This window comes from Colobus angolensis, unplaced genomic scaffold (genome assembly GCF_000951035.1).
Source record: "Colobus angolensis palliatus isolate OR3802 unplaced genomic scaffold, Cang.pa_1.0 Scaffold218, whole genome shotgun sequence".
In the NCBI taxonomy this organism is placed as follows: domain Eukaryota; kingdom Metazoa; phylum Chordata; class Mammalia; order Primates; family Cercopithecidae; genus Colobus; species Colobus angolensis.
The window spans coordinates 541574-554394 of record NW_012115355.1 but is presented as its reverse complement, the minus strand read 5'-3'; the positions used below and the strand labels follow the sequence as shown (position 1 = coordinate 554394).

The window sequence follows — 12821 nt, the reverse complement described above, 5'->3', positions numbered from 1 at the left end:
ATACCTAATGTAAATGACGAGTTAAGGGGTGCAGCACACCAACATGACACATGTATACATATGTAACAAACCTGCACGTTGTATACATGTACCCTAGAACTTAAAGTAAAATTAAAAAAAAGAAAAAGAAAAATCTATCCTTAAATTCATATGGAATCTCAATGCTGAATAGCCAAAACAATCCTAAAAAGGGTCTCACTTTCCACCAATTATGAAACTTAATAAAAAGTTACAGTAATCAAAACAGTGTGGCATAAAGATAGACATTTAGACCAGTGAAACAGAACACGTAACCTAGAAATAAATTTGTTAATATATGGCCAAATAATTTTTTATGAGGGTGACAAGATCATTAAGAACACTATTTTCAAAAAGTAGTGCTGGGAAAACTGGATATTCACATGCAAAAGTATGACTGGATTTTTTACTAATACAAAAATTAACTCAAAATGGATCAAAGACCTAAGCATAAAAGCTAAACCTATAACAACTCTTCAACAATTCTATGCATCAAAAGACACTATCAACACAGTGAAAAGGCAACAAATGGGATGGGAAAAATATTTGCAAAACATATTATCTTAGTAGGGACTGATATCCAGAATCTATAAATAACTCATACAACAACCACCACCACCACCAACCTGATTAAAAAAGGGCAAAGAAACTTGAATAGAAATTTTTCCAAAGAAGATATACGAATGGCCAATAAGCACACAAAAGGATGCTCAGTATTACTAAGCATTAGGGAAATACAAATCAAAACTATAATGAAGGCTGGGCACGGTGGCTGACACCTATAATCCCAGCACTTTTAGAGGCTGAGGCCAGCAGATCACCTGAGGTCAGGAGTTGGAGACCAGCCTGGCCAACTCAGTGAAACCCCATCTCTACTAAAAATACAAAAATTATCTGGGTGTGGTGGTGTACACCTGTAATCCCAGCTACTTGGGAGGCTGAGACAGGAGAATCGCTTGAACCTGGGAGGCAGAGGTTGCATAAGCCGAAAGTGCGCCATTGTACTCCAACCTGGGCAATGCTCCATATCAAAAAAAGAAAAAAAAAAAAAAAACTACAATGATATTCTATTTTACCCGTGTTAGAATGGCTACTATCAAAAAGACACAAAATATCAACCGTTGGTGAGGATGTAAAAAACTAGAACCCTTATACAATCCTGGTGGAAATGAGTGTAAAGTAAATATAAAACAGTATGGCAATTCTTCAAAAAATTAAAAATAAAATCATATGGTCCAGCAATCTCATTTCTAGATCACACACAAGAATTGAAAGCTGGGCCTCAAAGAGATATTTGTATACCCATGTTCATAACAGCATTATTCATAAGAGTTAAAAAGTGAAAACAACCCTAATGTCCATTGATGGATAACTGAACAAAAGATGGTATCGATATACAATAGAGTACTATATAACCTTAAAAAGGAAGGAAATTCTGACACACGCTGCAACATAGATGAACTTTGAAAATACTATGCTAAGTGAAATAAGCCAGGCACAAAAAAGATACATACTGTATGATTCCACACACAGGAGTTACTTAGTCAAATTCAGAGACAGAAAGTAGAATGGTAGTTGCCCAAGACTGAGAGGAGGAAGGAATGCAGAGTTACTGTTTAATGGGTACAGAGTTTAAGTTTGAGAAGATGAAAAAGTTAGGGAGGTGGATGTTGGTAACAACTGTGCAACAATGCGAATGTTCTTAATGCCACTGAAATTTACACTTAAAAAATAGTTAAGTTTTATGTTAAGTTAAAAATGTTAAAGTTAAGTTAATGTTTCATGTTAAGTTAAAAATGTTAAATTTTATGTTATGTATACTTTGCCACAATAAAAAAAATTTTTTTAATCTATAGTTTGGGGGCACTAAAACTTACAAACCTGTAGCATTTTGTAAATTACATCTGGTACCAACTTACTACAGTTACAATGCCTGCATATAGTTTACTGAAGGTTTAGTGCTTCTTCACTTCCAACATTAGCTTTATGGTTTATAATTTCTATGTATATCACTGCCAGCTGCTCAAGTAACTGCTTTCCCTGTTTCCTACATTGCTGTGGCTACCAAATCAAAAACTATAAAACCAAAAAGAAATATAATCATATCAAAATGTTTTTAAACGATTTTAAATGTAAATTTTTATCACTCCCTAATAAGAAATACTAAGGTGGCTTGCAGGAAGTCAAGTGCAGAGATACATAATTAAACATTTGAAGGGCAACTATCAAACTACTACTAAACTCTGCATGTGTGTGTGTGTGTGTGTGTGTGTGTGTGTGTGTGTGTGTGTTGGTGAGAAGGTTCCTATGAATGTTTACAGTTGTTAGCAAAGTGGTCCTGGCTATGGGACTGGGTTGTGGGAAAATTATATAAGGTATTAGACTTGAGAACATTTTACCACACTTTAAAAACTCTCTACTGATTAAAAAAATACAATTATATCAGCATACGAAAAGATCCCATGAAATGGGTGAAGTTTCTCTAGGAAATTCAAAGTTCACAAACTTGGCTGTTTATGTAAAACTATAAAGCTACTTCTGAATTACTTTTTTGCGACATTTTCAATTAAACAATGCAGTTGTGGAACATTACTTTATACTGCATAGTACAGCAGACCAAGTCACAGCATATTCATATCATAAGAAACTAGTACTAAGGAATAAAAATGTGCCTAATGTCCTTATCTATTTACCTCCCAAACACAGGCACTTTCCAACTCAGAAAACAGGAGAATAGTGCATCATAAAATACCAAAAGCTTGAAATATTGCTTAGGCCCTTGGCTGACTTTACAAAACAGGCAAGATTTGAGGGTGTCACAAGAATACATTTCAGCTCAAGGAGTAATTAGTTTTACAATTCATTCATTCCACAAATATTTTTATGTGCTTTGTAATTCATTTATACCATGAGTATTTTTTATGATGCCTATTACATGTAAAGTTCAGTGCTACCGCTTTGGAGATCACGAAAAGGCTGCTCTGGTATAATAGAAAAAAATGGTCTTGGATTGTGCTCAGATCCATCACCTGTCTAATCATAAAGTAAGTTATTTAACAGCCCTCATAAAAACTACTAGGAGGGTAACATGAGATACAGACGCAAGACCCCAACACCGTATCTACACATGGTGTTACATCTACACATCTAACAAATACGTGCAGAACTTAAGAAAGATGATACAAACAAAAATTCTGGCCTCAAAAGCATACTATCTGTTAAAGGAGATGAGAAATGAACATAATTTTACTGCTAGGTAAAAAGCAATACACTGTTAAAAATAATAAAATGCTTAAAGAATTCAATAAGGAAACAAGTACTTCACCTTGAGAAGAAGCAATCATTTGATCTGGGTCTAAAAGCACAGGGATGATTTGGCTATGTGGGGATCAGGAGAGAAAAAACAAGATGAATAACGTAAAAGTGGAAAAACGTTTTATTAAAAATGTATAACTGAGGAAATCATAGAGAATCAAAGAAAGACGAAGCAACTCCATTTGGCTACAACAAGATCTATGTGGAAGAATTTAGAAAGTTGAAAATTAAACGTAAACGAACTAGGGCTAGATTATAAATGGCATTCGATCTCAAATTAAGGCATTTGAAATAAAAGCATCTCAACTATGCTGAAGGAAGAAAACCTGGTGAAAGTACATAAAATAAATTAGAAGATGGAGAAAGGATATGTGGATAGACAGTGGAAAGGCTACTACAGCAGTCCAGGCAAGAGATACTAAAGACCTAAACTACAGTAATAATAAGAACTGAAGAGCAAGGAAGTGATATGAGATTTGACGGCAATGGATCAACAGAAATGGTTGTTGGAAGCAAAGTAGAGAACGATTACAAGATAACCTACATGACTGTAAGGATGAAGATATTGTTAATATAAATGAGGGAAAATATCAACTAACGAGACTAGGAAGTCAAGCACAACAAGAACTCCATTATAGTGAAATTCTAACTTACTTTTACTTGCACGTATGTGTGTCTGTAGATAAGACAGGTATATATATATATATATTCATATATATGCACACTTTTGTTTTTTGCAGAAAGAATTATACACAAATAAATTGTACATAGCTTATAACTGGTATCTTGACAGTTTTGTAACTTGTCAGGAAAGAATGTTTAAACATAAGGAATAAAATGTAACAAATACTGAAAAAGTATATCTACTTTAGAGAAACAATAGGCTTAGACAAAGATAGTTTCTCTAAAGATAATCATGTTCCATTCTATTCAACTCTGACACAAAGAACTAATTTTACTCATTTTTGAAAGAGCTCTTTAATGCAATAAAAAAGAGTGTAATATTTCAAAAGTTCAAGCCATAGTTTACACTTACTCTCTGTAACTCCCATTTCTCAATAAGGTGTTCCACTTCACCACCAAGAACTGTAGTGTTAGAGTCATTCAAGAGCAGGAATCCATTTTTTATGTCAACAATGCCTGAGAGCTTAACTTTAGTTCCAGGTGGTGTGTTCAGGCTAAAGCAAAGAGAAAAGTGTTAAAAACATATTGAAGCTGAGAACACACGGACACAGAGAGGGGAATGACACACACTGTGGCCTGTCGAGGGGTGGGGTAATGGGAGGGAGAGCATTAGGAAAAATAGCTAATGCATGCTGGGCTTAATAGCTAGGTGATGGGTTGATAGGTACAGAAAACCACCATGGCACATATTACCCATGTAACAAATCCGTATATCCTACATATGTACATTGAAATTAAAAAAAAAAAAAAATTGACACTCTTTCCCAAAACTGGAATTCAGTCTCATATTGTGACCCAATCAGGTTCTTCAAAATGAACTAACACCAAAACTAATTTTTCAGGAGGCTGACTATATCATATGAATACACCACCAGAGAGGAAGTTAGAAGACTAGGAACAAGATTTTTTTTTTTTTTTTTTTTTAAAGACAGAGCCTCCCACTGTTGCCCAAGCTCCTCAAGTGCAGTGGGCAGTGGCACAATCTCAGCTCACTGAAACCTCTGTCTCCCAGGTTCAAGTGATTCTCCTGTCAGCCTCTCGAGTAGCTGGGATTATAGGCATGTACCACCACGACCAGCTATTTTTTGTATTTTTAGGAGAGACAGGGTTTCACTATGTTGGCCAGGCTGGTCTCCAACTCACCACCTCAGGTGATCCACCTACCTCAGACTCCCAAAGTGCTATAGGATTATAGGCAAGAACCACTGCATCTGGCCATATTGTCATTTTCTATCTCAATGACAAAGAAATGAGCTTTAGTTTTCACTTGCAAAAGAAAAAAAAAAAAGGTGGACAATAACCACATGTCACTAACTTGTGATAAAGACATGATAAATAGAATAAAAATATAAAATACTTTTTCAACTATGCTATGCTATATAAGATTTGACATTTTTTCCTCTGAGCTTTAGCTGTGCACAGCAAAAAATACTGTTTGTTTGTTACAAAGTTGAATTTCAATACAGAAGATCTCTGATGAGTAATAAACATAAAAATTTAACATCTATATGAGCCAGAGTGATTCACACAAAATGTTTTTGTTATCCATCAAGTCAAAAATCAAATGAAAGTTATTTATGCACTAACTTTAAAAGGATTTTTATATGCTAATTTTTAAGCTATTTATACACTAACTTGAAAAGAACATTTCTATAGTTGGCTAATAGTATCAAATTTAGGGCAAACATTACACCATGGCTCGTCTTATAGAAAACCAGAGACAAAATGTTTACCCTCTTAACCCTTTGGCAAAGGAAAACAGGGAAAGAAATCTATTTTGTCACTTAGGTCTGTTCTAAAATAAAAGCATATATACCAAGCCCCACCCATCTCTTCTCACATACAGCAAGAAGTACTGCAAATAGTAATTCTAAGGTAAATACTTAGGATAAATTAGAAAATTATTCTGAAATGACTTTGCATTGTTCACATCTTAAAATCTCATAAAATTCATCACATGCTAATATATTCAAAGGCCAATCAGTCAGAATGCTAACATCACTGGACTTTTTTAGAGAAAAATAATTAATAAAATAATTATTAACAAGAAGAAATAGAGGATGTCTGATTTTAAAGCTTCAAAGAGCCCATAAAGAGTAAGGTAGGTTACATATTAAAAATTATTCTGTACATCTTGTATATATACAATTTTTATACATCAATGCTATCTCAATAAAGCCATTGAAAATTATTTTGAGGGCCCCAAGCTCAATCATTTTTAGTGATCAATCACAATTGACAAAATGAATGGTCATAAACAGCCTTGCATAACCTAACCTAAGTAGAGAGTTCTGTGGTGATAAATGTAGTAAACTTAGAACCATCTATTAGCCTTCAAGATCAGCAACAGCTGAATACAATTACAATAGTGAAGAAGGGTTCCCAATTCCAGACAATCAGCAAATTCAGATTTTCATAACTCTTATAGTCAAGGTACAGGGATAAATAAAAATAAGCACCAAGGACACCAGGCTACTGTATTCTTTACCTCCAAAGAAATTGCTAATGAGTTAGATTTTACCTACGACCTATGTAGTCAAGTTATTTGAAGCTGGACCTACAATTTCACTGAAACAATTGATAGTCTTACCAGATTAAATTCAAGTTCCATTCCCACAAAAGAAAACAGGGGCTAAATTTTTATTTTTATTTGTGTTGATATTGTAATTATACATATTGTGGGGGTACATGTGATATTTTGACACATATATACAATGTGTAATGATCAAATCAGGGTAAATGAGATATCTATTACGTCAAACATTTAACTTTGCTGAGAACATTACGAATCTACTCTTCTAATTATTTTGAAATATTCAACAAATTACTGTTAACTATAGTCACCCTATTACGCCATTGAACACTAAATCTTATTCTTTCTATCTAACTGTATTTTTGTACCCATAAACCAACCCTTCCTTATCATCCACTCTCCACTATCCTTCCTGGATGCCATTTTACTGTCTGCAGATCAGGTTTTTTTAGTTCCCACATGACAAATCATGCAATATTTGTCTTTCTGTACCTGGTTTATTTCACTTAATACAATGCTCTCCAGTTCTATCCCTATTGTTGCAAATGACAAGATTTCATTCTTTTTGTGGCGGAATAATGTTCCATTATCTACATACATATATATACATATCACATTTTCTTTATCCTTCAACCAATGATGCACACTTAGGTTGATTTCATTATCTTGGGTATTGTGAATAGTGCTGCAATGAAAATGGGAGTGCAGATGTTTCCTCAATATGCTGACTTCCTTTCTTGTGAATACATACCCAGCAGTCGGACTGCTATGTCAAATGCTATTTCTACTTTTAGTTTCCTTAGGAGCCGCCATACTGTTTTCCATGGTGGTTGTACTAATTTACATTCCAATCAGTGGTCTTTGAGCATTCCTCTTTCTCTGCATCCTCAACAGCATTTGCTATTGTCTTAGTCTATTTGTGTTGCTATAAAGGAACACCTGAGGCTGGGTAATTTATAAAGAAAGGTTTATTTGGCTCATAGTTCTGCAGGCTGTACAAGCAGCATGGCATCAGCATCCAATTCTGGTGTTTCAGGTTGCTTCCACTCATGGCAGAAGGCAAAGGGGTATATGCAGATCACATGACAAGAGCAAGCAAAAGAGAGAAGAGGCAGGTGCCAGGCTCTTTGTAACAACCAGCTCCCACAGGAAGTAATAAAGAAAGAACTCACTCACTGCAAGGATGGCACCAAGCCACTCATGAGGGCTCTGCCCCTCCATGACCTAAATACTTTGCACTAGGCCCCACCTCCAACACCGGGGATTAAATTCCAATAGAGGGTTTGGAAGGTCAAATATCCAAACTATAGCAGTTATTTTCTGTCTTTTTGATAATAGGCATTCTAACTGTGTGAGATAATTTCTCACTGTAGTGATGCTGAGCATTTTTTCATATGCCTGTTGGCCATGTGTATGTCTTCTTTTGAGAAATGTCTATTCAGATCTTTTACCAAATTTTAATTGGATTTTTTGTTTTTGTTTTTGTTTTTTTTTTTTTGCTATTATTTGAGCTCCTTATATATTCTGGATATTAATCCCTTGTCAAACGGATAGTTTGCAAATATTTTCTCCCATTCTGTAGGTAGTCTCCTCACTTTGTTCATTGTTTCCACTGCTGTGCAGAAGCTTTTTAGTTTGATAAAATCCCAATTGTCTATTTTTACTTACGTTGCCTATGTTTTTGAGGTCTTACCCAAAAAATTATTGCCCAGACCAATGTTTTGAAGCATTTCCCCAATGTTTTCTTCTAGTAATTTCATGGTTTTAGGTCTTATATTTAAGTCTTTTTTTTTTTTATTTTTGAGCTGGAATTTTGCTCTTGTCACACAAACTGGAGTGCAATGGTGTGATCTCAGCTCACTGCAAACTCTGCCTCCTGGGTTCAAGTGATTCTCCTACTTCGGCCTCCCAAGTAGCTGGGATTACAGGTGTGCACCACCATTTTTCACCATGTTGGCGCAGCTGGTCTTGAACTCCTGACCTCAGGTGATCCACCTGCCTTGACCTCCCAAAATGCTGGGATTACAGGCATGAGTCACCATGCCCAGCCACATTTAAGTTGATTTTTGTATATGGTGAGAGATGGGAATTTCATTATTCTACATATGGTTATCTAGTTTTCCCAGCAGCATTTATTAAAGAGACTATCCTTTTGCCTATGTATGTTTTTGATGCCTTTGTTGAAAATGAGTTGGCTGTAAGTATGCGGATTTATTTCTGGGTTCTCTATTCTCTTTCATTGGTCTACGTGTCTGTTTTTATGCCAGTACCATGCTGTTTTGGTTACTATAGATTTCTAGTGTAATTTGAAATCAGGTAACGTGATACCTCCAGCTTTGTTCTTTTTACTCAGGGACTAAAATTTTAACACAATTTTTACTATCACCTTCAGAACTATAATTAATTCTTATCCAGAAAGTATATTTTGGTTTAGTTAATATTTTCATTGGTACCCAAAGGTTCCTTTAATCTTACTTCATTGAAATAAAGAAAAAAAAAAAAAAAAGCTGCTTTAATGATGAGTGAAGAGCATATGACAATAATTTTTTCAGTTGTCAAGTTGCAATAAATTCAACAAGGGATGACAGTAAACAGCATTGGGCAGATTGGGCAGTGCCCTACACTCAGGGCTGACCTTGTGTTTTCATTCCTTAGAGAAATATACAGCCATAAAATCGGAGAATGAGCCATTACGTGGCAAGTCTTTCTTCTGAGTCATCTGTGAGGTTCCCTTGCAAGGTGTGTGACTGAATTTGACATAGGAATTTGAAAAGCTGTTTCTACACAAAAGCAGGAATCCTATTCTTCAAAAAGAAGACAACATAATCACAAAGTCAACAAATCTCCCTGTGTGTAGAGAAATCAACATTTTAGACAAACATATATCTTCTGAGGAGGGGGCCTCATTTACCAGAGGCAGACACCAGATGAAAGAAGAAAAAAGAAGGGAAATCACTGAAAAGATCATACAATGCCTCAATCTACCACATTTTCTCTCGCATACCTACTATTCTAAATCACTTAAGCTCCAGCAAATGTAACTTCTCGCTCTTTCTGTTGTCAGAACACTGTGTCTCTGCATGTACTATTCCCTCCCTGCACCTTAAAATACCTACTCATATTTTAACCCCACTCCTGGTTACCCCAGGCAGAAGTAATTTTTGAGACTCTTAGTCCTTTCAGTTTACATATTTCTTACAATATTTGTATGCCTATGTGCCTACTTCATTGGCATATGAGATACTAAGAGGCTGAAATCTAAACCTCATTTGCCTTTGTACCTTCAGCACTGGATTAAAGGGCTAGAACACCTGATAAATGCCTGCTCGAGAGAAAAGTATGGTATAGGAGTTTATATTAAGTGAAAAAGCTCAGAGGAGCCCAAGCTGCAAAGGTGAGCATATAAAATGACAAAGAACACCAAAAAAGGCAGGTGGGAGGAGGGCTGCAAATGTCTAGTGAAAGTTTCCACCTCAGAAAAGAGCTCAGAATGGCCAAATGGAAATACCAAGAATAGAGGGGACACTTTCCCTTCCTTCTCATTGCTTTCCTCCATTCCACTGGGCATGGCTCTAAAAGCTTCTTATTAAAATAACCAAATGAAAGATTTGGAAAATCATTCCCAATGATTTCCTAGGAAATGACTAAAGTCAGTCACATACCTCCCTGATTTCAGTAATTCCCTAGGAAAATCCATTAGCCTATAAAACTCTGCAAGAACATTAAACAGTGTGATGGACACACTAATATACACACAGTTAGCTAGCTACTGAACTGTTTTTTAAAATTCTGTTTGTTCTAAACAATTGAGTGACCTAAAGTATGTGACAAAACTGAAAAGATTACTTTCATGCAAGAACAAAATAAATTTGTTTTTATAATTAACATTCAATCAAGAATGTAACTACTTATTTTTTTTTTTTATTTTATATATATATTTTTGAGACAGAGTCCCATCCTGTCACCCAGGCTGGAGTGCAAAGGTATGATCTCAGCTCACTGCAACCTCCACCTACCAGGTTCAAGCTATTCTCCCGCCTCAGCCTCCCAAGTAGCTGGGATTATGTACCTGCCACCATGCATGGCTAATTCTTGTATTTTGTAGAGACGGGGTTTCACCATGTTGGCCAGGCTGGTCTTGAACTCCTGACCTCAGGTGATCCACCTGCCTTGGCCTCCCAAAGTGCTGGGATTACAGGTTTGAGCCACCATGCCTGGCCATATATTCTTAACTATTTTTATACAGATGAAGCAGAAATGCACAAAAGCTCTATAATTTCATCTGAAAAGTTGTAACACACAATTAAGGGTCCATTCCTCCTTTTCAAAATTCTTAAATCATTCCAATTGAATAGCACCTTCAATATTCTGTAACAAATACACAAAAGAAAGTGCCAATCACCTTATTTTTGACATGTAACTAAATTCTACTGCTGTGCAACTTATATGACCATCAGTCATCTGCAATCGCAGCATCCTTGGTGCAGCCTGAGATTCTTCGTTATCCTTTGGTGCAGCAACATTGCGAATTTTTTGAATTTGCAAAACACATGGACCTTCGAGCTGTCAAAACAGAAAAGAATAAAAATCACTTTCTAGTCATGAAACTCTATTCAGGGCTGTGTTTTCATTTATAGTGTTTCTCTTTTCCGTAATAGTCATGCTTTATGATTTATAATAACTTCAATTAAGATTGAAACTGAAATTATATATTATCAAGTTTTTTCTTTGTTTTGGTATTGAAAGAGAAAACTTCAAAAAGGTCTCCTGAAGAACAATTTTTTTTAATAATTCTGAATTCATTTTCAGAAAGTAATGAGAAAAGAAAACCCTAGGAAAACAGTTATATTTCTGCATGAAAGGTATATTTATTGATGTTGTTAGTCTTAAGCAATCTAAATCGTACACATAAATCCAGCTTCTCCCTCCTTTTACATTAAGGGATATTTTGAAAATAAAGAACTTTGCAGTTTTTTTAAGGGAATCAAATTTATGGCAGCAGTTCAAAAGAATGCTTTCTGGACCGGGTTTAGTAGCTCACGCCTATAATCCCAGCACTTTGGGAGGCCGAGGCAGGTGGATTACTTGAGGTCAGGAGCCTGTGACCAGCTGGGCCAACATGGTGAATCCCCGTCTCTACTAAAAATACAAAAATCAGCCGGGTATGGTGGCGTGCACCTGTAATCCCAGCTACTCAAGAGGCTGAGGCAGCAGAATCACTTGAATCCGGGAAGTGAGGTTGCAGTGAGCCGAGATCAAGCCATTGCACTGCAGCCTGGATGACAGAGCGAGACTCCATCTCAAAACAACAACAACAACAACAACAACAAAAGAATGTTTTCTGTTCAGAAATCAAGTTTAAAGTGCTCCCTCTTTTGGTATACATGAAGCATACAATACCACCAAAACCATAAAAGGTTCAAGAAGTATGTGTTGTAACTGACATATTTTCACATTTTCCTCTTTAAAATAAAAATTTTAATTTAACTTCAATATTAAATCTAATGCTGTATTATATGTGTTGGCCAAATTTCAAAGATTAAAAAAAAAAAAATAGAGTAAAGTTGAGAAACAACAGTAAAATCTGCTTATGTGTCCGAAAAAATAAATTTAACTAAAGTGACAACTTCTACATCTTTAAGTAGTATCATACCTTGGGGGAAAAAGGCTATTTAAAATTAGGCTTTTAAGTACAATATTTCTGTGCATATTACTTTATATTTTCAGCAAAGAGAAATGTGAAATGATTGACAAATATTTATACTACATTTCCTGAGCAAGCACATTCCCAAGTTGAAAATTTTCTACTCCATATTTACCAGTATTTTGCCAAAAAATGAATAATTTTGTTATTATAAATTTAGGCCTAGAGAATATAATTAGAAAAGAGAATAAAAAATTTTACCTAATTTTCACTTAAGAAAAAAAATTTCAAGTTGAAGCAAGTCCGAAACTCTTAACAAGTATAGATAAGCTGCTAATTCAGGATGAACTTTTTCTTTGGCTTTTGTTAATGCCATTAAAATAAGGACATTTAAATTAAATCATAGGTGGGGGCAGAGCAAGATGGTCAAATAGGAATAGCTCCAGTCTCCAGCTCCCAGCACGAGCGACACAGAAGACAGGTGATTTCTTCATTTTCAGCTGAGGTACTGGGTTCATCTCACTAGGGAGTGCTGGACAATCGGTGCTGGTCAGCTGCTGCAGCCCGAACAGCGAGAGCTGAAGCAGGGCGAGGCATCGCCTCACCTGGGAAGCGCAAGGCAGAAAG

The 12821-nt window shown here is 35.6% G+C and overlaps 1 protein-coding gene across 3 annotated transcripts in view; it reads right to left on the bottom strand.

Annotated features, from left to right (window-relative positions):
• The window catches only part of TDRD3 (tudor domain containing 3), a 188042-nt gene that overhangs the window by 110036 nt on the left and 65185 nt on the right, over window positions 1-12821 (bottom strand). For all 3 annotated transcript variants that reach the window (XM_011943268.1, XM_011943270.1, XM_011943271.1), the window contains 2 exons: window positions 10953-11113; window positions 4370-4511 (listed from right to left, as the gene is read on the bottom strand). In XM_011943268.1, the coding sequence (XP_011798658.1) occupies window positions 4370-4511; window positions 10953-11026 (216 nt within the window). In that variant the 5' untranslated portion in view covers window positions 11027-11113. The remainder of the gene's footprint in view (window positions 1-4369; window positions 4512-10952; window positions 11114-12821) is intronic.